Source organism: Larus michahellis, chromosome 1 (genome assembly GCF_964199755.1).
Source record: "Larus michahellis chromosome 1, bLarMic1.1, whole genome shotgun sequence".
Lineage (NCBI taxonomy): Eukaryota > Metazoa > Chordata > Aves > Charadriiformes > Laridae > Larus > Larus michahellis.
In genome coordinates this window covers 75342778-75358258 of record NC_133896.1, presented here as the reverse complement: position 1 = coordinate 75358258, position 15481 = coordinate 75342778, and the positions used below count along the sequence as shown (strand labels likewise).

The window sequence follows — 15481 nt, the reverse complement described above, 5'->3', positions numbered from 1 at the left end:
CTGCTTCCACTAAAAAAAAAATCCCAAACAGAGCACAAATCCAGATCCCCGACAAAATATTCAGTCAGGAGTAATCAAGTAAAATCCTTAAGTATGACCTTTATAAACAAATGACGCCAGAAGGGACGGGAAGGAAGAAGCTTCAAAATGGGGCCTTTATTAACAGCACACTACTTCTACTGACCTCAGCACATTAACGGGAACATTTTGAAAAGGTACCACCCATAGTTCTTGGAAATGCCCTCAAACAACTAGTAATTCACCCAAATTCATGCCATTTGCATAATGGAACCATTCTACTCCTGCTGCATCACCAGCCCTGCATTAGGCTCCACCTGGACCACAAGGAAGGTCATATTAACCAGCCAGATCTATTTGGCCAAAACTCCTCTGGTTGACGAGGACCAAGGACCTTTCTTTCCAAAGGGCCTGTAACCTCAGAAAAAATGATACACCACTGGCTGTGAATGAGAGTGATCAAAATGACCTAATTGATAGGAGACACTGAGCAGCAGCACAGTCCGCAGGACCACCTCTCAGAGCTGCTAGAAGCAGAGATGCCATATGTGTGGCTTGGCCCAGAAATTGAGCCTGTGCATCCCAGATGGATGGCTGACGTCCCAGTGCAAGCCTTTCTCCTGATGCCTGCTCTGCTCAGCAGCAAGCACCTACAGTGTGGACACAGGAGAGACAGGGATGAGGAGGTATGGGAGCAGAGTGACCAGTGGACATCTTGCCCCAAGAGGCAGCTGGGACAGCAGCATAGCAGGGAGGAGATGAATGATGCTCCTGGAGGACAAGGAAGAGCAGGGGTCAGCAGCAAAGAGGGGACAGCAGGCCCAATACTAACTAGCTGGAGTTTTCAAGAGTCTACTTCGAGCAAGTCTGTCCTGACTAACCATCTCCCTTTCTGGTAGAAAAATGCTGCCTGGTCCAAGCACACATTTAATCTTTTTATCCCCAGGACTGGGAAGCAGAGAAAGGCCAAACAGTGTTTATTACAACTTCAGTCTATACTCCCATCAATCACGAGAGCTCTAAGTCAAATCCTTGACTGATTTTACTGAAAGCGTTTCCACTGTTGAAAACCCCACGCCCAGCTTCTGCTACACAACTGGCAAATCAAAACTCATGTCGTCTCCAGGGTGCTTCTTGGCAGCTCCCACAGTCCATCATTAATGTTTTCATATTATACTATTGGATTCAGGCTCTAGTTAATCAGCAAAATCACTGAGGCATCCAGTCCCACCTGCTACAACTCAGAAAAGGAGAGATGGAGGAAATAAAGGCACCTGGAGAACTGTTCTCCCCTGAAAGAAACACTTGGCACCTTGAGAGATCATTTTCTAACCAGGAAGGGAAGAGAACACAAAATCCAACCTTCTCACACATCGTCCCCAGTCTCCACAGCTCCATCTTGGGACACCCAGGATGTGCGAAGAAGAGAGGGAGCGCAGAGCTGTCACTTGGCAGGAAGGAAGGATGGAGGTTTGACACCCTCAGTAATTTTAGAGCCTATTTCTACATAGCCAGGTAGCTCCAGACTTTAAAGAGAAAAGGATAACAAGGGATGAAACAAGATCCCAACACAGATGTGCTACAAGGTCTCAAGAAATTCGCTTTATTCCCCCTTGGCATACTTTCCATCCTGTAAAACAGAGCAACAGGACACAGATGTGGAGTGGAAAGCATAATCTTAACACTACACATCCCCAAACATCTGAACTGTAGTGATGGTGAAGATTCAAATACTTTGATAAGAAAAAGAAAAGAAAAAAAAACCCAACAAACAAAACACACCAAAAACCACACATCCCCAAAGCAGATAAGTTCACGATTTCAGATCTTTTTAACATATTCTTCCAACCTTTCATGTTTACTTTTTTAATGACTTTTTACTTCAGTGAGAATGTAAGTATGTGAGAGTATGCTACAAGCAGCAAAAACTGAAACCAATCTTTCCAGCCTTCTTCTTTATTAGAGGGTTTCACATTTTTCAGGATACTACAGTAACCTATTTGATCAATTCTTGCTTTCTCTTATAGATTGCCAGCAAAAGAGCAAGTCTGTGACAGATAGGGGTGGGCATCACAACTTGGCTTCACTTCTGTAAGAAGGGGTCTGAAGGTGCCAGCCTCTTCACAGGCAAGAATCCTGCACGACTGTGTTATATCACATAGCTTGTTCTGACTATCAAATAAGGCTGGATCTATACTATCAAATCAATCTGGACCTAAGTCACACAATGGAAATACCATTCTTGACACTATGCGTGTAGTATAATTATACAGCATCCCTAGAATAAATTTACTCTGGACTCATTACTTAGTGCATATTTACATTAGGGAGCAAACATCACATACAATTCTCTCAGAGAGAAATGCACATTTTTTTTCTACATGACAGAATGACGCTACTTATGTGCTGCTGCTGCTAGGTCTCCAATTAGGATTTCATAGAATGGTTAGAGTCTGAAGGGACCTTAAAGATTAGCTTGTTCCAACTCCCTGCCATGGACAGGGACACCTTCCGCCACACCAGGCTGCTCAAAGCCTCATCCAGCCTGGTCTTGAACACCTTCAGGGATAGGGAATCCACCTCTGAGCAGCCTATTCCAGTGTCTCACCACCCTCAGAGTAAAGAAGTTCTTCCTAATGTCTAATCTAAATCTACCCTCTACCTCTACCCTTTAAAATGTAAGGCTACATACACATTCAGCAGGACAGGGAACATCAATCCTTTCTCCCAAAACAGCGACATCACTTCACACAAAGGCCAGTAATTTTCATTTATACACCCATGCGTGCCCCTAAAGCCCAGCAATTAGGAACGCCATTCACTATTGCAGTAAAAAGGGTAAAACCATAAAGTTTATAAAGTTTACATTTACATTCCAAGGGAATTTGTCTCTTGAATGAAAGCCTCTGGGTAAGGCAGATACTGAAACATATTTCTGCCTATTAAAGTTCCCATTTTCTCAGCATGACATATTTTGTCATTCAACTTGCTCCTGAAATGAAATATACATATGGCATTTTTCAAGAATTAGAAGGTAAAAGAGAAAGGAGAGATAGGCTTTTGGTGCCAGACCTGTTCCAAAGTAAACACATACAACTCAATAAAGCGAGTACCTTCAGAAACATCAGCCACCACCACTGTGCATAGTGCTGGAGCTCTTCTGGGTGAGAAGCTCGAGCAAACTTCGTAACGCTGCTTGGCTCCTTATAAACAACACAGCAAGGCAACTCGCAAAACCAGGCACTAAAACCCACCGGTGACAAGGATTATACTTAAAAAAAATGAAGTGCTATCTATGAAAGCAGCATGGATACAGCAAGGCTTCAAGTATGAGTGCCAAATTGTTTGGATTCTCCTAAAGAGAGACAGGAGATATAAAGAGAGATATATATAGATATGAAAAAAAAAACAACTCACCATACACAAATAACAGCATGATTCACACCAAAAGGAAGGGACAGATAAATGAAATAAGCAACCAAAGGCTCGGCAGGATGAGGTGGTGTGACATACCAGCAAGAGCAAGGGGAGGAGCAGCAAATGGAGCAGCAGTCGCCCAGACACCCTGGGCAACTTCTGAAACATGCAACTACACTCGGTATGAGCTGACATGCAAACAGAAAGCAAAGATACAAACGTTGTACAACAGCTGATAGTTCTATGATGAAACAGAAGGAGAAAGTGGTCATGCCGTGGTATCAGCCCGGAGAGAAAATTACTTCCTGCGCTACAGTTTCTGCTAGCACAAATTTGGCAACTGAGTTGTGCATATTTTCACCATCCAATTGTTTATACCAAACCTCCTCCTGGAGAGGCCTTCTTTTTCTGTGACACACTTTAATTTCACTTCCAAAGCTTCTGAGAAACCTCCAGAAATGAACAAAATGCTACAGGATCCTGAAGTCTCCAAGTAGCAAGCAAACAAGAATACCCCGCTACTCCAATCTACGTCAACTATGGGCCAATATTTTTCAGCTCTTGGAGCCTGATCTTAATACTTGTGTTATTACTAAATACAGATTTCCATGTTCCAAACAGTGCGTTATCCAAAGTTCATTTATGTCAATAAGAAAAACCCCCTGTGCTCAATAGGTTTTGACCTAATATTCCTATTCTTGCATCTCTAGCTGTGCTACTGCTGTTACTGAAGTTCACAGCTATCAGCACGTTTGCCAAACACTGCTCTGAGGTACGTTTCAGAAAGAAAAATAAGTATTATGTTTCTACATAATTCATGTTTTCAGCAGTATCACCACTCACAAACCCCTATTTTTTTAATATGCTACCTGAAGGAAGCAACATTCCCTGCCAATACAACAAATTAGATACTTCACACACAGATTCTTCTTCTTCGACGTTATTGCCAAGACCAGATCTTTCTGATGCCCTCTAGTTTTTACAACAGTTCCCATCTGAGAAGGGAAAATGAAATAACAAAGACTACAACAAGTTGTCACTGACATTTCAGCATTTCATTTACCTCATTTATACATTTAACTTCCTTTAGTTTGTTATTAATTCCCCAATATGCGTAATGTTCTAAGTTTTGCTACTTTAAAGTTACAGAATGAATTACATTTGTTCTATTTAAAGTAGCACTGAGAAACTGAGTAAAATTAGCCCTGTCGGGACAGGCTTTGCTATTTAAAAGCAAAAGATGCTCAAGTGTTTTAGCCATTTTAAGTCATTCTTGCTTTCCCCGTGAAGCGTCTGGGTGAGTCGTCCCTTATAGACACAGCTAAAAGCAGAGTGCGCTCCATGACACACCAAGCCCCAGCTCGTGAGTGCCCAGCCCCCACAGCCATGAAAAAACCTTGAGGAGACATTCACAAACACACAGGACTCAGAGATGGAAACGCTGCACAGGTCCTGCAGCCTCAGCAAGCTGCTACGCTTCTGGACTGACGACACCAGGGAAACCTGGGGGACAGCGAGGCCTGGAGAGCAACTTGGAGTATCAGTGGCTGGCTCCAACATGCCCCCTAAGCCCCAGAAGAGCTTTTCACCAATGTACCCAAGTAAGAGATGCTTTCAAAATGAAGGAACTCACTTTCTACCTTGGGCTAGACTCCTAAGTCTATAAATACCCAAAATATAAAGGAGGGGCTCTGAGTAGACTAGGCAAAAAAAAACCAAAAACAAAACTCCAAAACCCACCATCACACACACCCCCCACAGCAAAGGCCACGGTTGTATGCACACTGGAAGCTGGCATTAGCCAGTACTGTTTCTGAAAGAAGCTGTCTCACTTTCCATCAAACCATCTGTTTGTTTCTCTCACGCTGCCAGTCAATGCTTTGTGCCAGCACGAGAGGCTGCATAACCCAAATTGATGAACTGCACCGGACTGAAATGATTTTTTCTTTTAAAATAGTTCTGGCAAGGCTGGTTTCCCCCACATTGATTGAAAAGAGCCACCCCTCCCCAGGCTGAACCTCTTCATTCCTTCCCATGGAGCTTGTCCAACAGCCAGAAGTAAGCGACAGGGCCTCGTCTTTTAATTTGGCTCACAGAAATTAATCTCCCAAATCATTCCAACACACCCGCAGTAATGATAAGGAAATATTTCCTAATATGGAATAAAAACTGAATATTGGAGTTATGCTGCACTCCAGGATTTCCTGCTATTCAACGATGTCGAGCAGCTGGAGTCTCCCATGAGCAGCAGCCATGATCCAGTTCTCTGCTACTTTCAGCACACAGCAAGCACAGCTGAGAAACATGAACTCATTTCCCTGACAGGAAAAGATAGGGGCTGGGTGAAACTATGTACGTATATACAAAAACATACATGTATATGGGTGTATATATAAACTACGTACATCTACACCTATATAAAATATACACACTTTGTTTTCTTCCTTTTAATCTTTTGTCAACTTAAGGTAGCAAAGAAACTTTTGCTCCAAACATCATAACCTTTGCTTTAACTAAGAATGTGAGACTGGTCACCTAAAATTTAGAAATACAAATCCACTAATAAGGTCACATCCATCTCAGCTCCTCTTGCCTCCATATTTGGCAATACAATTACACCCTTCTGTTCTACTATCAATATCTGTCCCAAAGTTACGAGTACATTTTGAGACATTCTGTACTTAGAACATCCACTCAGCGTTGAATGACTTGCAATGACATACCAAAATCTCCATGAGCTCAGTCCTTTCAAATAACTCATTTTATTTTCTCTACAGAAAGGTTTTTTAAGACAATCCAATCATTTGGGTTTTAGCAGTACCAACTCAAATTGCTTTACTCTGCATGTGGCTGCAAGATAGGACTCCCTCATCCACCCCATTAACCTCATGTAGACAGAAAGGAGAAAACAGAGAGGCCGTACTTCTGCTCCACCAGCAAGGACAGAGGGCTTGAGCTAGGAACAGGAAGGGAACAGAGGTGCTGCTGTATCAACATGCTGCTCTGCCTTCCAAGGAGTGCTCCAAATGGGAGGTCAGCTCCAGGACAACACCCTGGGGGACTAAACGAACCACAAGACACAAGGGAACTAGACTTGCAGTCCCATGTAGCCATCCCTCTCTTCCCAGGGTCTACCGCAGCACCTGAATTGATGTATTTTAATTTACTGGCAACATGAGAAATCAGTAGCTTGCTGTAAAGCTAGCAATGCTGTGTGGTGAAGTGGCATTTCATAGCTTGCTTTAGTTTACTTTTATCTTTCCTTTCTCTTGGCTCTCCCAAGTTTCAAAGTGCTGCAAATCTTTGTCCTCTTAGGAATGTCTAAAACCAGGAAGTTCTTCTATCTACTGAAGTAATTGCATTCCTGTGCACTTAAGCATCTTCTCAACTTTTAGCAGGTACTTGCATCCAAGCATATTCAAGAAAACATTGTTTTAAGATCTGCTAAATTAACTGGCACAAAAAAGCCCATGCAAAATATTTTGCTGCAATGTTTTAGATAATGAAATAATTACAGGCAGAACAAGGTGAATGACCAAAAATCTGCTTCCTCCTCAGTTGCTGCTTTTCTGGATAAAATTATACTCAGGTCTCACGAAAGAGATGTCCCACTCCAAAACACGTACAACTGTCTAAAAGTAAAATTCAGTCATGGTGGATTTCCCTACATCTGTCTCTTTCACGGCCAAGAAACAGAAATTAAGGCAGAAGAAAAGAATAATAGTAGGAGTTTCTAATGGGGCACCTGCATAAAGTTTCCCTGAAATTCATAGAATCATAGAATGTGTTGGGTTGGAAGGGACCTTTAAAGGTCATCTAGTCCAAACCCCCTGCAGTAAGCAGGGACATCTTCAACTAGATCAGGTTGCTCAGAGCCTCATCAGGCCTGGCCTTGAATGTCTCCAGGGATGGGGCCTCCACCACCTCTCTGGGCAACCTGTGCCAGTGTCTCACCACCCTCATTGCAAAGAACTTCTTCCTCATGTCTCATCTAAACCTACCCAATGTCTAATCTAAACCTACCCTGCTCTAGTTTAAAACCATTGCCCCTCGTCCTATTGCTACCTGCCCTTGCAAACAGCGCCTCCCCAGCTTTCTTGTAGGCCCCCTTCAGGTACTGGAAGGCCGCTAGAAGGTCTCCCCGGAGCCTTCTCTTCTCCAGGCTGAACAACCCCAACTCTCTCAGCCTGTCTTCGTAGCAGAGGTGCTCCAGCCCTCGGACCATCTTCATGGCCCTCCGCTGGACCTGCTCCAACAGGTCCGTGTCCTTCTTGTGCCGAGGGTTCCAGAGCTGGACACAGTACTCCAGGTGGGGTCTCACGAGAGCAGAGTAGAGGGGGAGAATCACCTCTCTCGATCTGCTGGCCACGCTTCTTTTGAATGGATGGAATTGGCCTTCTGGGCTGCAAGCGCACATTGTTGGCTCCTGTCCAGCTTTTCATCCACCAGTACCCCCAGGCCTTTTCCGCAGGGCTGCTCTCTATCTCATCATCCCCCAGCCTGTATTGATAACGGGGATTGTCCCGACCCAAGTGCAGGACCTTGCACTTGGCCTTGTTGAACTTCATAAGGTTTGCTCGGGCCCACCTCTCTAGCTCGTCCAGGTCCCTCTGGTTGACATCCCGTCCCTCTGGCCTGTAGACCGCACCACGCAGCTTGGTGTCATCGTCAAACTTGCTGAGGCTGCACTTGATCCCACTGTCTGTGTCATTGGTGAAGATGTTGAACAGCACCGGTCCCCGTACGGATCCCTGAGGGACACCGCTCGTCACCCCTCTCCATCTGGACATCGAGCCATTGACCACTACCCTCTGGATGTGACCATCCAGCCAGTTCCTCATCCACCGAACAGTCCACCCATCAAATCCGTATCTCTCCAACTTAGAGAGAAGGATGTTGTGGGGGACCACGTCAAAGGCCTTGCAGAAGTCCACGTAGATGATACCCGTTGCTCTCCCCTTGTCCACTGATGCAGTCACTCCATCGTAGAAAGCCACTAGGTTGGTCAGACAGGACTTGCCCCTAGTGAAGTCATCCTGGCTGTCTTGAACCACCTCCCTGTCCTCCATGTGCCTTAACATAGCTTCTAGGAGGATCTGTTCCATGATCTTCCCAGGCACAGAGCTGAGACTGACAGGGCAGTAGTTCCCAGGGTCCTCCTTTCTAGAATACATTTTCAGCTTTGATCCAAGAAACTCTACTCTCAAATTTTAGGGATGCTGCAAAGCCTTTCTATTTTTTAAGGAGTCTAGGAAGCAGGAGCAGAGGCAGACTTCACCTTTGGGAACTAGAAGGGACTTTTGCACTGGAGACTGCTGGAGGAGAAGAGGGCATTAAGTTTGTTTTTCTTTTTACTGATGCATGTTTGAACCCCTGACTTTTGCTAGGCTCTTTTTAGACCACATCTATCAAATTCAGTATAGTAATTACACATAGTAAGTCCATGCCAGCAAAGGAGCTGACCGCTAAATGAGATGCGGAACATCAGTGACTGGCTATGGCCTGTGCAATGCCTCCAGTCAGAGTTAATAAGCACAAGAGATCCCTCTCGCCTTAAAAAGCTGCAAATGCAGATAGTGCATCTTGTCAGTATATGCAATACTGGAGAACAGATGTTTGCACATTCAAATCCCACTACAATAGTTCAATTCTTTAGCTATGATTTTTGGAGAAGGAGACAGTTGTTGGCACATAAAGCAGACTACCCTGATGAGGCCCAGGATACAGAGATGAAAATGTGTGTGCAGTCTTTTAACGTAAAAGAGGAATACATGGCACCACCTTCCTAATGCCTGAAGCTGGGAAGCAGATTTGGAATGGTGGGGATGGAGCTGTGTCATACTCTTATCACCAAACCATTAGGAGCTCTGGCTATCAGTACCAAAGGTGGAGAAAGAAATATTATTTCATGGAGGAACCATAATGACAACATCTGATCCCTACAGTGATAACAAGGACAACTGAAAAGAGAAAGTATTACACGATTCTGCCTTATTATCAGACTATTTTAGGGGAGAATAGTCAATACAACTCTGGTTTTGCATTTCAACATTTATATCACTTTGAGAACACACATATCACTGTATCAATCTATACATCACTTTGAGAACAAAAATACACTGAAGTGGGTAGCTGGGGCTTATCCTTCTGAGATTTAGAGGTGTAGGTATAGAGAAAGACAGCTCTTTCAGACTCACAGAGCCTCGCCTTCATGAAATCTGAGAGTCTTCCTGCAGTCTATTGCTTGAAGTCCCAACTGCTCATCTCCTCTAGGATGAGGACTGACCGGAGGAGTGCTTTGTTATGGCCATGTGTATATACACGATCCCTCCTACACAATCACATATCCACCCTTTCAGGAAGATAAGAGAAAGGCAAATGAGGAAAAGGAAAGTAAAGATTTGCACCTAGGTGAAAGATGATGAGACCTGTGATGGGCATTAGTCGCTTGTGGAAGGTCATTCTCCAGTCTTGACTTGGGAAAGCTCACTCAGAATGAGTAGTGTTTTCCTTTAAATAGATTAATCTAAATTTTATTCTATTACCTGCTTTCCTAATTAAAGGACAAGACAGACACACAGGTGTGGGTAAAAGCACTGGCTTTATCCAGCTGGAAGAGAAAGTAAGAGTGAAAAGGAATAGAGGATATCTGCCTAAGTTTCTACAAGATACTAAGGCTGTATGTAGCTGCTACGCTATGCAGTTAAAAATGCAAGAATGGGCAAATTTCCAGATTTAAAAAAAATATAATCTTGAGGACCCCAGTTTCATACACTTTCAAGACGAAATTGGTTACTGCAAGAATAAGAGAACAAGAAGACACCTCCTCTAGGAGCAAATCTTTCCTACCAAGAAAGCTTCCAGAACAGAACAGTCTTGCAAGATGTCCTGAGGGCTAAGCACGCTCTTGACCGGGAAAAGTAGAAAGATTACTAAGAAGGGCTCTTCATGGAACACAGGTCACCTCATACAAGGGTATGGCCTTTACAGGAAAGTAGAAGGAAAAGCAACACTTAATGTTCCTGCAGAATGGCTCTCACAGTTTCCTTTTCAAAGTGTAAGTCTCTACTGCCCTGTAAGGTGACTAAGTGTCATTGTGCCTGCATTTCTTTGTCTGTCAAGCGGAGACAAAGACAAGTGGAGTTATCTGCAGGAAATTCAAATGGAAATACCAGTTTAGTGCAAACAATGTCTTAAGATGGGGACTGGCGGAGTAGCAAATAAAGAAGTCTTTCAAGCAGTGATCTGAACTGCTTGACAAGTTGGATACAACCAGCCATTTCCCATAAACAGTAACCAGAGAAATACCCAAATACGCCATAGGAAGAATGAGATAATTTCCACTTTTGAAATATTATTTAACATTAACACTTCCTTATGGGGATGGGCCCCATACACAAGGCCCTTACGCAGAAAGGATAGACATTACTGCCTGCCAAGTTCTGTTTCAAGGAGTGTCAACGCAGGTCTACAAATTGCTTCTTAGAGAGAGCTATCCCTCCCTCCTCCTCACTTTTCTGATCCCTCCAGTCCTGGCCAGCCGCTCGTACCATTTTCCCAATAACATAGCCACAGGTGAGTTAGGTGAACTCAGCAGCCTGACAAAACTAAGCTACCAACCAGTACCATGCTCCTGTAAAAAGACGACCATTCTTGCATAAAATCAGCAAGTTGGTTTGTCCCACCCTCCAACTACAAAACTGCTAAATTCAGTGAAAGAGAAGTAATGAAACATGAGGCACAGAGGACAAGGCATTATCCCTGTTGTGGGCACCCAAAATTCGACTAGGTAGGTTTTGATACACTTTTGGCAATGGGAGGATAGAACTGTCCCTTTTCACAGTGGCCAGTTATATCAGATTGGGTACAACATAAAACTCAGAATCTAATGGTGACAACTGTTAAACAGGTGTTAACTCTCACCAATGAGTCACATTCTTCTTGCACCAACTTTTGCTGGCTCCATTTGGTAATGGGCTGAAAGCTTTGCAGAGCTTTCAAAAGACAGGCTATAACTACTTTCTCACATCCCCTCTACATCAGGCTGCAACAATAAAGAACACAATTCATTTGATTTTGATGAAAATGGTTACGGTGAGGTTGATCATGATGAACAGCTGAACACCTGTCCCCTAGATGGTGTGTCATACACTGCACTCTGTAAATATAGCTAGGGTCATTCATAAAGACCAGGAAGGGTTTGTGCTATGTGCTGTTTCTGCTTGCTTCGGAAGCCACACCATGTGCTCATCCTGGAGTACTGTTTGGTTCCTTTACATTGAACAAAGCCCAATGCAGACAAACAGCAATGCTGACATGGAGCAAAAGTCCACACTATGCAGCAGACAGAGACATAATCTGTGCTTGAATTGGAATAGTTTTATGCTCACCCAAAGAATGCAGAGAGCAAAGACTTAGAGCAAAGCCTAATACCTGATCTATGGTTACACACCAGGAACACCCACCTTAAGGCCCACTCTAATTTCTCATTCATTCCTTAATGTGTCTCCTCTCATTCTATTCAACGACTACACCAGAAGAATTACCAGTGAAGGTATTCCTAACGCAGCCTCTAACGGTGACTTGAGGTGGACAAATCTCTCTGTAAAATAAAACCACATTAAATTCCTGGTATTTGCCAATGATGCAAGAGTTGAAGTCATGAATATTTTGAGTTTTCTTTTTCTAATTGCAGATGATATATGTATAGAGGAAGGATGCTCTTACAGCTACAGCACAGGAAACTACATTAAGTAACAAATGATCTGGATTCTATTTTATTTCCCAAGTGCAAACCAAACCCTACAGAAAAAAAGAAAGAAAAAAAATGGGCTTAGGGCATGCCTCAGTCCCAACATGAAAACAAACATATTTCTCTACCAAGCAGGTATTATTAGGAGTCTTAATGAGTTCATATGCACAAAGAACCAGGGCTCTTAAGAGAAAAGATGCTGAAGAAGTATTAAAGAATTATTTATTATCTCATTCTGAAAATTCATTATTTAACCTGGCCCCAAAACTGTGGGGCCCCAAGACATGTGTCCCCTTCTTTATCATTGCACTTGAGCTGCCCATTCGATCAGACTAGACAACAGTTAACTACAAGAGTCAACTGCAGAAGACACATTAATCTGTATGTTGTGTATTTGCAAGGATGTGTGGCAAGACAAGCAACTGAGATGTTTTTCACTGTTCCAAGGACACAGTTGAAGTCTCATTCCTTTTTCAGAAATCAGAGGAAATTATATGGGAAAAGGCAATAGAAAGGACAATTAAATATTAATACACTGCAAGTGGCCAAGTTTGACAATAATATTTCCAAACTGAGCTACACTCAGCCTTGGCAAAATGTTGCTATTGTGAATCCATCTGAAAACATTCATTTGAATGATTTCCCAGTCAATGTTTACATATTCTGTTGCTAATATGCAAATAACATTAATCAGCTGCCTTTTAAAGTACTGATAAATGGACAACATTTGGAAAGTTTTAACAGTTTCCTGGTAAAGCCAGACATGATATCGGGAATGTAGTTCATCACATTGATATAACACAGGATATGAGAGAATACTCCTCAATTTCACAAATCACTAAGCAGCAGCTGCTCTGCTATATTCTCTTCACTTCTGAAAATACAGAGTATTAAAAAAAAATAAAGAGAAAGGAACCTAATAATGTAGTATTAGTACAGAATAAGAGACATTTACATTTGTGATTCCTCAGGCAATTAATTATTTCTTCAATTGAGTCTCAGAATACATTTCAACTTGTACTCATTTACAAAAACAAAACCAAATAAAAATTCCTTATTTTAGAAGTAGCCCTGCCAGACAGAAAAAGTCTGTGGAAAAACTAGCACTTCTTACTCCACAGATCATGCCCCAATTGATATTAAGCCCTACCTCCACAACCTAGATGCATTATAAAGATTTCATTACTGTCCCCAGGTCCAAAATGATAACACAGGGATGGAAGCAAGATCTGTAGGCTAGTGGGTTGTTGTGATATTTTTTTTCTTTCTTTCCCCATCCCCTTGAGTAAAATCTTGTAAAATAAATCATGGAAATTTCATCAAGTCCCAAAAGCACAGTGAAGCCAGCCTCCTGGAGGGAAGGTATGCCCCTCCCCCTTCCCAGCATGCCCAAAACTGCAAAGGTCTCCTGGGGTTGTTACCAAGCCCCAAACTGTTTTCCTCTCCTTTGGGTTATTCCTCATGTTAATAACACCAGAAAGCATCTTCATCTTCCAATGAACTGCAGCTGCAAACTTTATTCTGCTTCCCTATGTGGTGTACCTTCCTCTCAGCTTTCAAGCAAATTATGTTTTGCCCCTTTAAAGTATTTTCCACCCAGACCTCCAGGTATTTCGCAAAATTGAAACATAAAACACGTCATCTTGGTAAACACGTCATCTTGGTAAACACGTCAGCAATTTGAACTATGAAGGAAAGTAAACAATCCCAGGCTCAATCCTGGGAGGATGTCAAAGGTGTATGAGCAAGGGAAGAACTTGACCAGGGAACCCTGCCTTGTAACAAGTATCTACAGCAGTCTGGAGAACAGACCCCGTCCAACTCCACCCATTTAGTAGTAGAAATACATCCAAGATAACATATAGGCTTACATAGCACTCTCCACATATAGTTCTCAAAATACGAGGACAATTTCAATCTTATTTTAGAAATGGAGAAAGTAAAGCTCAACAAAATTAATCACCGCCACCAAAATAAAAGAGTCAACTGTGCAGCGTCATACCAGCATCTGAGGCACAAAGTGTAACTTGCAGAAGCTGCCAGAAACCTGAAGGAAGAGCTGAGACATGGAATCACCACATTAGTCCTGACTCTTACCTTGAGTTTAGTATTACAGTCACATCAGGTCAGCACTGGGGAAAGGCAAGCTGTTTCCCTGGCAAGCCTTCATACAGACACACGTTTGAAAAATAAAATGTGTGCGCTTAAGGAACATAAAAATGTTTTATAGAATCCTATTTATAACACTAAATGGCACAATGAACTATGGGGGAAACTACAATTACAGCAGGAAACAGAAAAAAAGCCCAGTTGACCTGAGCCCAGGGTTTTTCAGAGATGCAACTGCAGAGGAGCTCTGACTACTTACACTGCTGTTTACACCGGGCCCTGGGGCCTTTGCAGCTGCTATTGAGGAAGCACATTCTTCATGCTCTTCTGGAGAAAAACAAACAGATTCTGACCATGCTGTCGGCAAAACAAAAGGAGTCTGTGAATTCACAAGTTTTTGCATGCACCTGCAGGGATATTTTACTAAGGGGAAGCCAGTGGATTTTATTATTGTTGCAATTTCAGCTGCCATAGGAGACTACTGAGAAGTCACACAGCAGTATCAGAGCGTATACACGCATTTGAGGCTGCACAACTGGAAGTCCACCAAGCCCTTGCTTGTACCCATCTTCTCCTGAAAAACACGTTAACCTCTATTCTGCCAGCTGTAGTGTCAGAGTACTAACATAGTCACCCTTGCAGAAAGTAGAAGCAAACATGTCCTCCTAGTGCTTTTTCATCTCCACTGGCTACAGTTAAGACAACGAACTGACTTGGACATGCAACTTTTAAGCACCGAAGGACCACCGATGAATCCTGCCTGGCAGCTGATATAATGCCAACTCTCATTGCGATAAGGGTACCGGGAATTAATCTTTGGATTTAGCAGTTTGCTTCACCTGACCATCTCTAAAGCCTGTAACTGTTGGCCATGTCTGTAACAGGTTTCTCAAAAACACTTTTAGAAACCCAGTCTCATCAAATAGTAGTCCTACCGCAAATGGATGTGACTTACAGTTAAAATATGTTCCAAGGGCCAAACAAAGCAAACAAGATAGGTGGCCTCCCTTCCCCATCTGCACCACAGAGCACTAGACTCTCCAGCAGAAGACGACCAGGCAACTGTCTGTAATGCACAGACCCAGCTCCCACCAAGCTTAAAACAATTTGAATCCAACTGTGGTTTGAGCATCTTGTCATTTTTACATCCTTTAACTCTGGGCACCTCACAGACAGTAAAAATAT

At 42.9% G+C, this 15481-nt stretch overlaps 1 protein-coding gene across 4 annotated transcripts in view; it reads right to left on the bottom strand.

The window, feature by feature from the left end:
- STK38L (serine/threonine kinase 38 like) overlaps positions 1–15481 on the bottom strand; it is a 59271-nt gene that overhangs the window by 31429 nt on the left and 12361 nt on the right. The window contains exon 1 of one of the 4 annotated variants that reach the window (XM_074587598.1): positions 14556–14694. The exons of the other annotated variants lie outside the window; for them this stretch is intronic. Within the exon in view, the coding sequence (XP_074443699.1) occupies positions 14556–14610 (55 nt within the window). The 5' untranslated portion in view covers positions 14611–14694. Of the gene's footprint in view, positions 1–14555; positions 14695–15481 lie in introns of those variants that run through there. 4 annotated transcript variants of the gene reach the window in all.